This window comes from Pantherophis guttatus, chromosome 9 (genome assembly GCF_059756535.1).
Source record: "Pantherophis guttatus breed Tessera chromosome 9, ASM5975653v1, whole genome shotgun sequence".
Classification (NCBI taxonomy): domain Eukaryota; kingdom Metazoa; phylum Chordata; class Lepidosauria; order Squamata; family Colubridae; genus Pantherophis; species Pantherophis guttatus.
In genome coordinates this window covers 16,774,679-16,792,703 of record NC_142071.1, presented here as the reverse complement: position 1 = coordinate 16,792,703, position 18,025 = coordinate 16,774,679, and the positions used below count along the sequence as shown (strand labels likewise).

Below are 18,025 nucleotides of genomic sequence, written 5' to 3'. Positions count from 1 at the left end.
TTATGTCCTTCATTTCTTCCATTTGTTCTGAGACTCCTTTAAATGCAAATGCAATGTCCTCTTTAAAACCTTCTTTAATTTCTTTCATGGCTACCTGAAACATCTCAAGTGTTAACATTTGTGCTTGTGGTTGTAATTGTGGTTATAATTGAGCTTGTGTATCTGCCGGAGGCAATAAAGTTTGCAACCTGCTAGTTTGAGCTGGGGAACTTCCCGCACTCCCTGCTTTAGGCAGCACCAATTTTGTCTGCTTTGAAGCCATTTTAAAATCACACAGTCTCAGAAACAGTTCTTATAGCCGGTGAGGAAAAATCAGAAAATCTTTAAAATCTTTAAATTTTGATTCCCAAAGTCCAAGATATAAGGTTAAATCCAAAAAATTTTAAGCGGAGTTGTTAACTGATAGGCATTAATGAGTTAACAAGTCTGTAACAACTTTCTTTTTTTTTTTTTATTGTAAAAGTTTTACAATTACATTTTCACCCCATTTTCACCCCCCTAACCCACCCCAAACTCCCCAACCCACCCTCCCTAACCCCCCCTAACCCTCCCCTCCCCCCCGGACTTCCATAGAGTATACCCCATCATTGTCCCCTTTATATAAAAAAAAACCTTGAACTTTAAACCCCCCCATCCCCCATATCATTTTTCATCTTCACATAGTTCAAATATTTCTATCTTAATGTAATATAATACTATCAATAAAAAGCTATTTGATACTTCCTAGTTTGATATTTGTTCTGCACATAATCTATCCATTTTTTCCATTCACATTCATAAGTCTCTTGTGAGCGGTCTTTTAAATATGCTGAAATCTTCGCCATCTCAGCGAAACTGGCCATCTTCAAAATCCATTCTTGAATGGTAACAACTTTCTTCTTAACTTTCACTTTCGTCTCTTTGTCTTAACGAGCCAGCGCCATCTTCCCCTCCCTTTCCACTCCAGCTCCGCTCTTAGAGGCTCGAAAAGAAACGATGTTCAAAGGAATTAAAGTATAAGTACTTGCAATTATGTAGTCTCCTGTCTTTGTTCTGCCTGCTTCAATTTTCTCTTTGTATCAATTGGTAGCAGGGGCGGACGTGGCGTTTTGCTCTGCCTTCTGGCAGAGGCGTCCCGGCTTTGGAGCTTTCCCAGGTTCTTGGGGAGCTCACACCTTTCGAGCCCCAGAATTAATTCTAGGGCTCTTATGGAGCTCTACCCTGCACCTGGCTGCTCGCTTCCCCCTCTTCTCCCGGGGGGGAAGGTTCTTCGCCGCTAGACAGCTGATTTTTTGCTGTTCTAGCGGCTAACAAAGTCGTGGGGCTAGCGCTCACCCAGGGAGCATCCTCAACGTCCTACGGAGCCGCCGGAAGCCCATTCTCATTTCTCTGTTTAGGTTCTGGGCTCATCAATGGGACTATTTAAAAATAATGAACCTCTAAGTATCTTTGATAAAGGAAGAAATACTCCAACTTCTGCTAAAATTAAATTTTGCATCAGCAAGGGTAGATAACTTAAACTCAGTCTGATGGGAATAATCTCAAGAGTTTTGGTACCTTAGCTATTAATTAAAACAGGCCTTTGAAGCCACGGAAGGTTCTCCTCTCTTGATGAAAGAAATGAATCCTGATATTTTATCCCATCATCATTCTGGCAAAAGAAAAAGATGCATAATTAGGTCTTTCTTTTAGATCTTTGCGTCCGGAAATGCCTCTTAGTGAATATCAAATGACGTGAATGTTGTGCTGTTTACAGTGGATTTATAACCCTAATGTTAAGTGGTACACCTTTGGAATTGTTAGGAGAAACGACTGCACCTAAATATTAGATTATGCTTCTTTGTTTTATGCAGAGAATGAAACTCATGAAACACAAGCACTCACACACAACATATATGTATATGTGAGATAGATTGATGATGATGATGATGATGATGATGATGATGATGATGATGATGATGATGATGATAGATAGATAAATGATAGATGATAGATGATAGAGAGAGAGAGAGAGATGATAGATGATAGGTAGAGAGAGAAAAAAATGTGTGTGTATATATAAATACATATACGGTATGCATTCGTACACATATCTATAAGCATCTGAGTTTTCCTAAAGCAACAATGAAAAATAATATATTCCATTATTTGTTTAGGGCTGTTATTGTCATCAATTTACTGATGTTTGAATTAAGGAGTGCTTTCTTTAAGGAGTGCTTTAAAAAATCGGAGTCATGTAATTGCAATAGAGGAAAAAGTAGAATAATTATTTTTCAACAAGCATATATTCTCCTGGTATCTTCCAAAGGTGTTCCCGGGATTTGCATTAAAACATTTTTCTTACACATCAGGAAGATACCAGAATTGGAAAATGTATAAATGCTAGACCAATATAAATTTAGGAAACATCAATCTGGTATGGAAAGCTGACTTGAATGAATATGCTAATAATGTCCTCTCCTTTCCTTTCTCCTTTCTTTTATAACAATTGAACTTTCTTCTGTCAATAGGTCCTAGATGTGAATCAATCCCATGATGCAACATGTCTCCCCAGCGCCATCTCTGACAATGATGGCCACACAGACTGTACCCCCTCCCCCTTATCAAGAACCCCAACAGGTGAGTATTCCTTTTGCAAGCACACCATTCTGTTTTGCATTTATAGGCATGCTACAGTATTGCAGAGAGCTAGAGAAAAGCAAGAAGGGGCAGTGTAAATTTTTAATCATTCCAACCACATCTTTTTCCACACATCCATCTGTATATTACAACCAAAAATATTAGCCCACTTTATCTTTCACATTCTTCTTCTCTTTTAAATTTCAATACAAGGTTATACATTGTAGCAATTGCATGTTCATCAATGCTAAACAATTCTTTTTTAAACTCAGTCTTACAATGTTCAGAACCATAAATTATTTTGTCTATTATGAATCTGTGTAGATAGGAGAACCATTGACAATTATATCCCTCTGCTACCAATTCTTCTCTTGATTTTACTTTACATTCCCCTTGAGAAAACCTGGAATTCTGGGTGCATTTTCTTTCTAGACATCAACAGTAGAACTTACAGGATTTGGAAGGAAACAGTTTTGGAAGAGGGATGTTGTATAAATTCGCCAGCTATAAGGAGACACTCTTCTATTTCTCTGTTAATGTTTTCCTTGGAGAACTGTAGAAGATTTAAGGTCTATAAAAAAGAAGTGATGTCTCTCTGTAGCTCATGCCTATAGCATACCAGAAGACCCTTGGGCCACTAACATCTGCCCACTGATATTTTAACATCAGTTGGTGATGATAGTTATTGTTGTTGTTATTATGAGGCTAAGAAAAGTTTGTCATAGTTTTGACAAGATAAGAATTTTTAGATATTGATAGAATGACTGCCAGGAGGAAAAAAATCCCCTTCATTTTTAATACCAGTTGTCATATTTTTTAAACAAAGTGGGTTTCATTTAAAAAATTGTCCAAAGGAAAAGAGTACAGGTAGTCCTTGACTTACAACAGTTCATTTAGGGATTGTTTGAAGTTACGACACTGAAAAAAGTGACTTATGACCGTTTTTCACACTTACAACTGTTGCAGTATCCCCATGGTCACATGATCAAATTCAGACACTTTGCAACTGACTCATTACTTATGATGGTTGCAATGTCCCAGGGTCATGTGATCCCCTTTTGCAACCTTCTGACAAGCAAAGTCAATGGGGAAGTCAGATTTACTGAACAACTGTTTTACTAATTTAACAGCTGTAGAGATTCACTTAACAATTGTGGCAAGAAAGATTTTAAAATTCACTTTATAATGGTCTCACTTAGCAACATAAATATTGTGCTCAATTGTGGTTGTAAGTCAAGGACTACCTGTATTTCTGATAAATCATTCCATGTGGTGTAGGGCACAGGTCTCCAACCTTGGCAACTTTAAGATTTGTGGACTTCAACTCCCAGAACTCTGAGAGTAGAAGTCCACAAGTCCACAACTCTTAAATCCACAAGTCTTAAAGTTGCCAAGGTTGGAGAGCCCTGGTGTAGGGTATTCCTGCATTGATTTAGTTATGAAGGCCTTCCTTGGGCAACCCTCTCCAGTGTTCTCATAACTTTCCATGTTTCCATAACCCCAATAGCTTCCTACTGACTTGTTCACTAGAACAGCTACTCTGATATCTGGGGAAGTCCTGCCCTTGGGCACTTGTTTGGAGAAGTTCTTCTCATGGAAAAATGTGAATAAAATAACCCATCTATTTCCCTATCTACAAACCTGGTGGTCCATTGACAGGCATTTTTGACCAACCTTAGGTACAACTAAATCTCAAAATGCTAGGACATGTTGAGAGCACTTAAGGAAAAGTTGCCCCTCAGGAATCTAGTTCAGTGGGTAGAAATTACTGTACCTTATGGGGCAAAAATGGACCTATTTTGGATTTCTAGAATAAAACTACCAGTAGTTGCCTTGATGCTATCAACGTTTTTCTTCCTCATTATGCTTTTGTTCCCAGTTCAGTTTGTAGAAATTAGAAGAGAGCAGAAGGACATCAAGAGGGTTAGACTAAAGGTCTTTATTGGGTTTGGGGCTTCCTATGGTGGCCAAACAGGAGGCAGATATTAGCCTTTGCTCATTATTTGTTCATTAGAATTTGTCAAACAAAAATGAGAGCAAGAATAAAAGAATAAAAATACAATGACAGGGACGATAGGCATGTTAGTGCCCTTATCCACGCCCCCTCAACTGACCACTTAAGTATCATGTAAGGTCCACGGAAGTCAATTTGTGACTGAAACTGTGAAAATTTGCATCTGAAACAACTGAATCAGGTAGAGCATTCCAGACTTTGACAACTCTATTACAGAAATCATATTTTTTACAGTCAAGTTTAGAACAATTTACATTGATCTTAAAGCAGTTGTTAGCACACATATTATTGCAATTAAAACAAAACAAGTCATTTACAGGTAAAACATTACTACCTATAATTTTGTATGTAATACCTAGGTCTGACCACAAGCAACGCAGTTCTAAGTTATCCAGACTGAGAATTTTGAGCCTAGTAGCATAGGGAATTCTATCTATCTATCTATCTATTTATTTATTTATTTATTTATTTATTTATTTATTTATTTATTTATTTATTTATTATTTAATTTTTATACCACCCTTCTCCCGAAGGACTCAGGGCGGTGTACAGCCAAGATAAAAAAACCAACAATATAAAAGTTAAAAACAATTTAAAATTATTAAATAGTTTGGCCAATAATCTAAAATAGAATAACCCATTAAAATAATATTAGGCCAGCCCTGCTTAATGGAATAATAGTGTTTTAAGGGCGCGGCGAAAGGTACGAAGGTCGGGAATCCAACTAATCTCTGAGGGCAGCTCGTTCCAGAGTTCTCTTGTGTACAGAAGAGCGCAAAACTTTTCTCGTGAAATACTTCTGAACCCGCTCAATTGTACTGATGTCAGATATATGGCGGGGATTCCAGACAGTTGAACAATACTCTAAGATCGATCTAGCATAAATTTTATAAGCTCTAATTAGCAATAAAATGTTTCCAGAAAAAAAACTGTACAAAATTAAATTTACAACTCTTAATGCTTTTTTAGCAACGCTGTTACAGTGAACTTTGGAGCATAGATCGTCAGAGATAAGTACACCTAGTCCTTGACAAAGTGAAGGTCATCAGCTAGTTCAATGCCACCTAGCTTATATTTGACATTCTGATTACGTTTACCAATACGTAAGACAGAGCATTTATTGATCGAAATTTGAAGTTGCCAAATAGATGATCATTCAGACACATAGACGAGATCACTTTGCAAAACAACAGAATTATCTGTTGTTTATGGCCCAGTAATATTGTGAGTTACAGCTTTATCCTCCATGAATGCATCTCATTCCTTTTCAAAGCATTATAAATTGCTGTCCTTCACAAACCTTGTGGAAACAAGCTTCATTAGTTAGTTATGAGTGTACTGTATACTCTGTTCTTGTGTGAAGTAATATTGCCTCTCCTTCTAATGTAAGCTTTAAGCAATAATGGAGAAAAAGCTGAGCAAATCACATCCAGGATGAAAGACTTATTTTTATATATACATTGTGCTTATGATCCAAGTATCATGTTAATTAGAACTAGCAACCAACCTCTGGCTGACCAAATGAAGAATAAAATAATATATCCCATATTTGTTTAACAGGTAAATCCTCCTATTTGTGCAGATGAGGACTTCAAGATTGTGTTTTCACAATGAAGCATTGCATTTTTTTAAAATTTTAATTTTTTTTGCATCCAGAATAATTAAATTTGTGGAACTCACTAGGGCAATAGAATTAAATCTGTGTCTTTGCCAAATGTGTGATGATGGGCATTGACTTAGATGACATGAAATGGGATTAGACACATTCATACAGGAGACATCTGTCAAAGGCTATTTATGACAATAGCTACTTGTCTGATATCTTCCATGGTGGTTATTACTTACGGATACAGATTAGACAAAATAAGTAAAATAAAAATATGCTACCTAGAGTCACTTCTGGTGAGATGGGCAACCATATAAAATTGATATTTTTATAAAGAATGGAAAAAGTCAACATACCTCATTGTGCCAGCTGATGATGAGCACAAGAGGGAATAAAACTCTTCAGTGGGTAATGGGAACATCTGGTAAAGGATTATGAAAAATAAAGTGGCTTCTTTAGATCAAGTTTACTGAGCTGTGGTGGTGCAGTGGTTAGAATGCAGTATTACCAGCAGTTCGATTCTCACCAGCTCAAGGTTGCCTCAGCCTTCCATCTTTCCAAGTTTGGTAAAATGAGGATCCAGATTGTTGAGGGCAATATGCTGATTCTGTAAACCACTTAGAGAGAGCTTAAAACATGATGAAGCAGTATATAAGTCTGTGCTATTGCTATTTTATTTGGATCTCATGTTAGTTTCTTATTGCAGACTAAGCCAATGACTATAGCCTGATCTTAGCTTATCCACTCCAACAGGTTAAAAATCAAAAGCCAAATGAATTCATTTCTTGCTGTTGTATTATATATTTATAATTAAATTTAGTTTTAAACTCCATCAGAATGTAATCAAGGGTTTGTTTTTTTTAACTGCGATAAAGAGGTGGTTCAGCTTTAATTCTTCTTAGAGATTTCAAAATAAATGTATTTTGTTTGCAGAAAAGGAAATCCTGGGCTTGAATGACCAAGTTTTCATACCAGGGATATTCCATATTTACATAAGCTTTCTGTTACTCTTAAATTAAGGTTTTGTTTTGTTTTGTTTTCTATAAAGCTCCAGCTGCTGAAAATAGGGGAATTTCAGCTTTCATTTAGAAATAAGGGGCGAAATTGGAAGAGGCACAAATGTGCTGCAAAATAGCTTGCAGTTTGTGTCTTAAAAGTCTCATAAATATAAAGCATTCGTACAGATCATTGTAAAATATTTGCCATCTAACAATGGACATCCTTGTCTTATCAAAATGTCCCTTTCTATCATTTACTAGGCCTGTGTGAGTTCAAAGCTTTGTCATGAGAAAATTCTTTTCACCACAAAGACAGGGCTGATTTTCTCATCTCTCTCTCTCTCCCTTCAATCTTCTTAACTTCTCTGTCTGATCCACAAAGTGACCAACTCAAGGTCACCCATTTAGCTTCATGGATAAAATGAGATTTAGACACTCTAAAATCAGATGGGCCCCAGAGACACAGATGAAATTTTGAGAAGATATTGCAGATATTCTCCCAAAATGGCTTCCTTGGGGTTGTCTAGTTATAAAAAGGATTCTGCCAGTAGGAATAATTCAATCCAACATACTGATTTTACCAGAAGCCATGTTTGATCTTCTGTCTGCCAGCCTCTTTAATTTCCTTCAAAATAGGCTGTCTATCACCTCAGTTTACCTTTGCTTTTTTTTTCTTCAGGGCAAATAGGTGCTCTTCCAAATCTTCTCTTTTTATTTTCTAAGAATAGGTGTAGTGAGACTTCTCATAAAGAAAAAAAATACTTTGCAGCATATCCACTTTTCTTCTTTTCTTTAAAAGGAATATTTGAAAAGAATATCAGCAGCAAGAAAGGGGAGGCATTGAGGGAGCTACAGTGATATCTCTAAGGAGCACATTATTGCACATGTAAGGATAAAGACTTCACTTATCATTTCTGTCATGAGAAATGGTTCCTCTAAGTGGTATCTGCAAGGGGACAAGAACAACAGAATGACTAAAGTTAGGTCACAACACAAGCACTGCCTCTTTTTTGGGTTTGTGACTTGGCATTCCAGTGTGAAAGGGATACAGATCCTATAAATGCTGATGGTTCTATTATGTTAGGGTGGCAATTAATCCCATTCTGCTTTTGGGTAATTGCACCTTGATTTAGAGAATGGATCGTGACCATTTCCTTGAAGTATACTTTAAGAAAATAAACCCGAGGATATATTTTCTAAGAAAAACTCATTTATTTGTTATAAAGAAAATAAAACATCTTACTAGCTAATTAATTACATCTTGGCAAAGCTTTCCCAGCCACCTCTCCTGGCCGGAGAACAAAGAAAAATTTTAGAGAAGAAGAAAAGAATGTGGACATATGCAGTTAGCTTAGAGATAAGAACTTGGCAAGCTACAATAAGTCTGAAAGTTCAAAAATAAGAGCTCATCTGGTAAATACAAAAATGCAGTGACAGATCGGTGTCTTCTTCAACCTCAAGTCCTCAACTAGACGCCTGGAAATTTGAGGATTCTACACAATATCTTAGCTGTTTCTAGCATTGCACTCTTATGGACAGAGAGCTTTGATGTTGTTCCTGAGATCTGTTGGACCCATTCTCCCAGTTTAGGAGTCACAACCCTGGGTGTTCCTATTACTGCTGGGAACTCTGTATGTGTCTGTAATACAAATAGTAAAAACTATGGTGGCAACGTTTCATTTAATTCATACCATTTTTAATCTTGTTGGATTGCAATGCCCTGAATTGAAAATATTATTCGGTTTAATGGTATAATTCCCTCTTCTCACAATTTATTACAGTGCTAAGACCAGGACAATTAACAAAGCTCTTAGGAAGAAAAGTCCTGACTAAGATAAAACTGGGATAAGTGAGCTGAGCCAATTACCCAGCTCCTAGGATTCCAGGAACTAATTCTGGGCTCTCAGTACAATAAACCTTTTTTTTTTTTTTCAAGTAGTCTAATCTGTCCTTAGAGGCAGCCATATGCATCTTTGTAGAGTAGGAACACTCTAACACAGCTTTCTCCAACCCATCCCTTCTATATATGTTGAATTTCAATTACTGTAAACGTTCATGAAAGTTTTTGCTAGTTTTCTTTCTGGTGAAATGTGTAAACAGAGTGGGAAATTCCCAACCGGACTCTAAGAGAGATATTGAGCAAAAATTGAATTGACAGATTCACCCATCGCTTTTGCAAATGTGCACACAGGTGTTGGCACTGAACCAATACTTTAAGTACCCGTACACTTAGAGACTGGATGCTAAATGGATGGAAACTGATCCATACCATTGGATTGCCCTTCATATTATAGGATATGGTGACTGATATTTGCAACACCCTGCCTGATCTAAAATTCTAACATGAAGAAATCTGGGCAAGAGGCTGTTGGAGAAGACTGTATCTAAACTCTGTGTTTCAGCACAACCCTGAATGCCTCCTTTCCTGTTAATTAAGGCTAAGAGCTTTAAATTGGGGGTTCTTGTTATTTTGGTAGAGCCTAACAGCTTTAGGATTAAGTTTTCTGGCCCTGAATATTTGGAATCCTTCCATAACTGCTACAAACCAACAGCTGGGAGAAGTTTGGAGCTGAAGGGATTAGGCTGTTAGCGGAATCAGAAACCTCAAGTGTTACAAAGAATGCAGATTGAGGTTAGTTAAGTGTGAAGAGCCTAATTTAATTCACATTATACTGTGGATTAACAAATCACAGCTGCTGAAAGAACCCCGTGGCTCATCACTGTGTCAAAACACTTTCATATCCCAGGAGAAAGTGATCACTGCATCGAATCCATGTTTCCTGGTTGGCCAAAATTGTGCCAAACCACACTTTACTGTTTCCACACTGGAAGTACCGAATCCAACAATAGATTTGTAATATCAGCAACTATCACCAGTCAAAATTTTGAGTTTTTAGGAAAACTTGCAAAAGTTTCCTTTTTAAAAAAATAGAGTTGTGTTTCTTCGATAGCCTTTGGATGGGTGAGTCATTTGTCATCAAAGCTGCGTTAGAAAAAGGGCTTCTAATTTAAACTACAACCTTTCAAAGCCTTATAATTGCTTCCTTACATGTTAAAGTCTTGATTTTGCAGTGCAGGACAATTTATCTTCTGCTCTTTAACCATTTTTTAAAATGCTGGCAGCTTTCTACAAGGCCATAAAATAATTGTTTATGTTGTGGGGGGCGTGGAATAACTGGAATGCAACTGGAAATGATTAGCTCCCATTGAATTCCTGGCTAGTGTTGCTAGAAGTGCACTGATTTCCAGTAGAATATCTCCAAACATGAGAAGTAATAGAGTCCATTTCAGAAGGTGCTTCTAGGAACATAGGAAATAACTGAACCCTAAATCATTTTACATTAGTCTACTGTATTATTTACACAGGGATGATTTAATCCTTTGACAATGTTGGATGTGGTCCAGAACTTGCCAAAATTGATTGGCTGAATGAGTGATCAGATTTATAAGGCTGCCGAACACAAAAAATGTGACTCTGAATTGTTATATTCAGTTTTACAGAAGGAGAAAGCAGCAGGTTATATAGGGAGTAATTATGCTAATTATATTTTAAAAATGCAATGTAAATCAGTTTCAGTTGTGTCATTCCTTTTTTCCCAAATCCTGGTTGCTATTGGGAGGACAACCCTAGGACTATCCTCAGAGCAACATCCATCTTGCAAAAGAGCTTGTTATCCCTGATCCTGAAATCACCTCACAGATCGGATGTTTTGCTCACTACGCTTCAGCTCTTCAACACATAGATGTGTTTCCAAAATGCCACATTATATTGAATCAGTTTAGCCCAGGGGTATAAAACTCGCAGGCCGCAGGCCGGATGCATCACGTGCTGGCTCCGCCCCCGCCTGGTTTAGCGAAGGGGGAAAAAGTCCCAATATGTCACGTGACGACACCATGACGACATGAGTTTGACACCCCTGGTTTATAGTAGGCTTCTAGCATTCTTGGCCAATTGTCTTCCTGATTTTCCTTTCCTTGGTTGTTTTATTTAGCAGGCCCTGGGGATTATTTGCATTCACATAATGCAAACTACAACTAGCTCCCATCCCTCACTTATTCTGTTTTTATTCTTATGAATCTAGCCATTTCTGCTGCATCACTTTGCTCAGTATTTCTTTTGTAGATAACTTCTTGAATAGGATATTTATCCAAAATCAGTATATGTAATCCAAATTCCATATCAGTGTGTTTCTGGATCCAAGTTTAAAATAAGTTTTTATGCCTTAAATAATTTATGTAGAAAAAAAGCTCTGACAAATCCCGCCAATACTCATCTACTAAATACATGTTTACTGGACCCGTGTCCCTCCTGGTTGGTACTGGCCTACTGGGAGGTTACGCAAGGCTGGCTCCAGGGGATTATCAATGCTTCGTTGAGGGAGGGTGTCTTGCCGTCCGCCTTGAAAGAGGCGGTGGTGAGGCCCCTCCTCAAGAAGCCTGCTCTGGACCTGGCTGTTTTGGCTAACTATTGTTCGGTCTCCAACTTTCCTTCCTGGCGAAGGTTGTTGAGAGTGTGGTGGCGCGACAGCTTCCTGGGTACCTGGATGAAGCTGTCTATCTGGATCCGCTCCAGTCCGGCTTCCAGCCTGGGTACAGCATGGAAACGGCATTGGTCACGTTGGTGGATGATCTCTGGAGGGCTCGGGACAGGGGGTGCTCCTCTATCCTGGTCCTGTTAGATCTCTCAGCGGCTTTTGATACCATCAACCATGGTATCTTGCTGCACCGGTATCTTGCTGCACTGGAGGGGTTGGGAGTGGGGGGCACCATTTTGCGGTGGTTCTCCTCCTATCTCTCTGACCGGTTGCAGTCGGCGTTGGCAGGGGGGCAGAGGTCTACCCCAAGGCGCCTCGTTTGTGGGGTGCCGCAAGGGTCGGTCCTCTCGCCCCTTCTGTTCAACTTTTATGTGAAGCCGCTGGGTGAGATCATCCGTGGCTTTGGGGTGGAGTTCCATCAGTACGCTGATGATACACAGCTGTACATCTCCACCCCAGGCCATCCCAACAATGCCCTTGAAGTGATGTCCCGGTGCCTGGAGGCCGTGTGGATCTGGATGGGGAATAACAGGTTTCGACTCAACCCTTCCAAGACTGAGTGGCTGTGGCTTCCAGCGTCCCGATATAGCCAGCTGGTGCCAACGCTGGCTATTGGGGGTGAATCATTGGCCCCCACGGAGAGGGCTCGCAACTTGGGCGTCCTCCTGGGTACACGGCTGTCTTTGGAAGAGCATATGACAGCCATGGCGAGGGGGGCTTTTCATCAGGTCTGCCTGATTTGCCAGTTGCAGCCCTCTCTGGATCGGGACTCCTTACGCACAGTCACTCAGGCGCTCGTCACTTCCCGCCTGGACTACTGCAATGCTCTCTACATGGGGCTCCCCTTGAGGAGCACCCGGAGGCTCCAACTGGTGCAGAATGCGGCCACGCGGGGGATTATGGGAGCAAGAGGGCGCTCCCACGTGATGCCTCTCCTGCGCGAGCTGCATTGGCTTCCAGTGGTCTTCCGGGTGCGCTTCAAGGTATTGGTCACCACCTTTAAAGCGCTCCATGGCATCGGACCTGGGTATTTGTGAGACCGCCTTCTGCCACCGAGTGCCTCCCACCGACCAGTACGCTCCCACAGAGAGGGACTCCTCAGGGTGCCGTCAGCCAAGTAATGTCGGCTGGCGACCCCCAGGGGGAGGGCCTTCTCTGTGGCAGCACCTGCCCTCTGGAATGATTTGCCCCCGGAGATACGAAGGATACCAGATCTCCGGGCCTTTCGCCATGCCCTAAAAATTTTCTTTCCCATCAAGCAGGGCTGGCGTGAAACCCACCCCCTTTTTTATCTCTTTTTAGCTTTTTAAGTGTAAATTGGGTTTTAATTGGATTGTTTAAAATTGTGGGCCAAAGCTGTATAATTCTTTTAATTGATTTTAAATTTTGTATTGGTATGTTTTTATCCTTGGCTGTGCACCGCCCTGAGTCCAATAGGAGAAGAGCGGTATATAAATTGAAATAATAATAATAATAATAATAATAATAATAATAATAATAATAATAATAATAATAATAATAATAATAATAATAATAATAATAATAATAATAATAATAATAATAAGTTTGGAATTGACAAATGTGCAACAATAGCAACCAAAGCAGGCAAGATCATAGAAGAGGATGGAATAGAACTAGAGAATGAAGAAATGATAAAGGCAGTAAAATCAGAAGAAGGCTACAAGTACTTGGGGATTTTAGAAGCCTCTGACTTAATGCATAATAAAGTCAAGGAATTAACTTCAGCCAAGTACATTCGACGAATTCGTAAGATATTAATGTCCAAATTGAGTGGAGGAAACATCATAAAAGCCATAAATACCTGGGCTATACCTGTGATTAGATACTCTGCAGGAATAATTGACTGGACCCAGATGGAGTTAGACAATTTGGACAGAAAAACAAGGAAGCTTATGACAATGAATCATGCCTTGCACCCTAAAAGTGATGTTGACCGATTATATTTACCAAGAGCAGAGGGTGGTCGAGGACTCTTACAAGTAAAGCAGACTGTGGAAGAAGAAAAATGCAGTTTGAATGGTTACATCCAGAAAAGTGAAGAACCAATGATTAAGGAAGTAAATAAAGGAGGCCTTTTAAAGACAACTAAAACAAAAGCAGAATATAAGAAAGAAGTAATTGAGCAGCGAGCTGAAAATTGGAAACACAAAGCTCTGCATGGCCAATACTTGAAAAGTATTGAAGGCAAAGCTGACCAGAAACTAACTTGGAACTGGTTAAGATCAGGAGTACTGAAAAAAGAAACAGAAAGCTTTATTTTGGCAGCTCAAGAACAAGCCCTAGCCACAAACTGTATGAAGGCAAAAATTCAACATGTTACCACCAACAGCAAATGCCGCCTCTGCAATGAAAAAGAAGAGACAGTCGACCACCTGATCAGTGGGTGCAGCAAAATTTCACAAACTGACTACCTACAACGCCATGACCGTGTTGCTAAAATCATTCACTGGAAATTGTGCCAGAAGTTTGGATTTGAGTACAGCAAAAACCACTGGGAACATCAGGTTGAGAAAGTTTTAGAGAATGAGAAACTCAAGATCTTGTGGGACTTTAGGATTCAGACTGACAGGCACTTGATCTGCAACACACCTGACATAACAATAGTTGAAAAGAAAAAAGTATGGTTCATTGACATTGCAATACCTGGTGATGCACGAATTGAAGATAAGCAGCAAGAAAAAAATCACAAAGTACCGGGACTTACAAATTGAAGTTGAGCGACTGTGGAAAAAGAAATTGTGTGTTGTCCCGATTGTAATTGGAGCCCTCGGAGCAATACCCAAAGGGCTACCCCGCTATTTAGAAATTCTAAATTTGCCGGACTTGAACATTTTGACTCTACAAAAAACCACCTTACTCGGAACAGCTTACATCCTCCAACGATACCTTAACAGTTCCTAGGTCCTTGGTTAGGACTCGAGCTGCTGAGCTATTAACCAGCCTCAAAGGCTGTGAATCTCACTAAAGATTAACCAATAAATCATCATCATCATCATCATCATCATCATCATCATCATCATCATCATCTAGGCTAGCTTCAGTATTGGCCAACCTGATGCATTTAGAAAGCTCACAAACATGATATTGCCTCTTGGCAGCTGGCGGTCAGCTTGTATGAATCTACAAGTTGGAGATTATCTAACATTCTACTAGTTGGGACAAGCTCAACTAAAGGACTCTTTGCATCTGAATGAATTTATTTGGATCTCGCTGGAATCTTCTATCACTGGTAAGATGAGCTAGAGGGCCTGGCACAGAAGTGAGACCTCTTCTATGGAGAGAGAAGAGGGACCTCTTCTCATTCATAGAGAACCTCCCCCATGAAATTGACAAGTAACTATTTCCCTGTTTTTAAATGGCCATTAAAGAATTAGAAGTTCCCATCTGCTTTCAAATGAATACATCCTCACTTTATGAATTGCAGTATTTACAGCTGTTAAAATGTGAAATGTCTCAGTCTGTCAATTCCATCAATTTATAATTTATACATTATTACTATAAATACTATGTGTTTTTCAAAACTTCTTTACGGAGGCTTCATCACTTTATTTGGGTTTAGTATTTTAAATAAGTTAAAAGTAAGGACAAAAATAAGGAAGCAAACAGGCACACGTTCTTTGTGTGTGTGTTTGCATGTTTGCTTAGTAAACTCAAGGGACTTCTTCTAGGTAGGACTGAAATGAAATCATATTGATTGGTTTCTTTCCGAATACACCTATTAAATCTACAAAGTGGCTTGGTTTTAGCATACCCTCTTTCTATATTTTTTAAAAAATCTGTTCTGTACATAATTATTTTTTATTTCAGCCATTTGCTCCTTTGCTTTGCGGATGAACTATACATTGATAGCTTTGAGTCCTCTAGAATCTTCATGGAAGCTTTTAACTGACAGGTTCACGTCTATCAAATGTCCTTTCATAACTTAAACATTCCCTTAAAGATTCCTGAGATAAGTCTAAATAAAAAGCCCATTTCCTTTACTTCAGCAAATGATCTCTCCTGATCATTTTGGGTTCCTTCTTTCATTTTTAAGGTTATTGGATCATGGGGGAGTTACAAAGCTATTGACTACTCAACTCCTCCAGCTGCCCATCATTTTCAACAAACTCTCCTTAAATTTAAAACCTCCAAAGATGTCCCTTAAATTTGAGACCTCCAAAGACTTGCACAGAGGAAGTAAAAATCATGATGGAAAGTGTCAAGCTTCCTAAGTGTGCAAGGTCCTCTTCAGAGCTTCAGGCATTCAGTGATAAGGTCAGTTTGGACCATGTTTCAGAAGCTTGTTGGTAAGGGAACAGAAAGGTTTGAAGAGGTGGTTTGCCACCTAGAAATTTCGTGCTCTAATTCCAATCCTTACTTCTGTAAATAAAATAATTGTCTGAAGACATTAAAGGTGTTCACCTCATGACGGCATCAGTAGGCAGACTTGTTATAATAAGTTTAGTTAAGTAAGACAGGTTCCTTCTCTGGGACATAATAGGATCCTGCGGCAGTTAAAAGACTAATGTATTACATCAGATTTCATGAATTGCCATCTATTCCTTGCACCTGAGGAAATATTGTGATCCATAAATCATCTGTGACAATATGTTTTTTTAATCTTAATGTTTTTAAGGTGCCACAAGTTCTTTACTTATTGTTTCAGAAGAATGGAGCAATTGGGGGGGGGGTTTAGAAACAAGCAGACAACAGTTTAAACATTTGTATTCCATAGAATGATAGTTATCTCAAGAAGCATTAAAAGTAAAGACTTTCTTGGGGCAAAATTAATTTAAAATTATGTAGATTAGGAGAACTGAATAAAAACGACTCCATATGTTAGGAAGGTAAACATCTGCAAAAAAACTGGTTGGATTAAAAAAATGCAAAACAAATCAACAAAACAAAGATTGTTTAACACAAACCATAAAAACCAACTAAAGTTTTCTTTTACTTAATTGCACATCTGTATCTCTCACTAGCTATTTTCTGATTTCCCCAAACTGGAAACTAAAACGTCAATTGTTAGCCCTGTACATAGAAGACCCCAAATTTAGTTTGTGGCTTCTCAAGTTAGGGCTAGGGGAAAAAAATAAACCTTTCCTAAACTTCTGACCACCATCACTAATTGGCATCAACAATAAATGCCAAATGGAGCATTAGTCCAATTCTTTGTTTGATTTCCCAACCTGTGGCTTTCATATGGTTCAGACCACAATTCCTTGAATTCCCAAAGAAGGTGCTAAAAGGAAGTACACAGGTTGCTAGCTCAAAATGGAGTTATAGTTCTACAATTCCAGGAGGAGAGCAGGTTGGAGAATACAAGACTGAGCAAGAATTACCAGTTAAAAGACTAAGTAATATATTATATCAGAAGATTTCATGGATTATCCCCTCCTTGCATTTCATGAGGTAAATTGTCTGTCATGATGTCCATGGAGATTCTCAGTCATCCAGGTCATGATTGTCTCAAAGGTGCTTTTCCAAAACACAACTGGACTTTCTTAGTTTTTCCTTGAAGACATTTCACTTCTCATCCAAAAAGCTTCTTTGGTTCTAACTGAATGGTGGAGGATGAAAGGATTTATATTCCTTATAGTCATCTGGTCATTAGCAATAGCAATAGCACTTAAGCACTAATAGACTTATATACCACTTCACAGTGCTTTACAGCCCTCTCTAAGCGGTTTACAGAGTCAGCATATTGCCCCCAACAACCTGGGTCCTCATTTTACCGACCTCAGAAGGATGGAAGGCTGAGTCAACCTTGAGCTGATGAGATTCGAACTGCCAAACTTCTGGGCAGCTGGCAGTCAGCAGAAGTAGCCTGCAGTACTGCATTCTAACCACTGTGCCACCATGGCTCCCATTAGCACTCTCTCTGAGAATTATTGAGGCCACTTGGAGATCTATGACAATATACAGTATATTCTTTAAACTTTAAGATGTCCCAAGTTCTTGATCCTTGCAGAAGACTGAGAATGATGGAAAAGAGTTAGAAACAAGCAAACAACAGTTTAAACATTTATATTCCACGGTTATCTCAATGGAATATAAGGTGTTACAAGTTCTCAATGGAATATAAAGTGCTACAAGTTCTTTATTTATTCTTGCAGAAGACTGAGAGTTATGGGGGAAAATTAGGAACAAGCAAACAATAGTTTAAACATTTATATTCCATAGAATGATAGTCATCTCAAGAAACATTAAAAATAAAGACTTTCTCGAAGCAAATTCCCAAACTGCACAGGTAAACAGCTGTAGTTCTACCACA

At 38.8% G+C, this 18,025-nt stretch overlaps 1 protein-coding gene across 29 annotated transcripts in view; it reads left to right on the top strand.

The window, feature by feature from the left end:
- Nucleotides 1–18,025, top strand: part of PKNOX2 (PBX/knotted 1 homeobox 2) — a 338,759-nt gene that overhangs the window by 226,004 nt on the left and 94,730 nt on the right. For all 29 annotated transcript variants that reach the window (XM_087875587.1, XM_087875603.1, XM_087875606.1 and 26 more), the window contains one exon: nucleotides 2,490–2,598. In XM_087875587.1, the coding sequence (XP_087731713.1) occupies nucleotides 2,512–2,598 (87 nt within the window). In that variant the 5' untranslated portion in view covers nucleotides 2,490–2,511. The remainder of the gene's footprint in view (nucleotides 1–2,489; nucleotides 2,599–18,025) is intronic.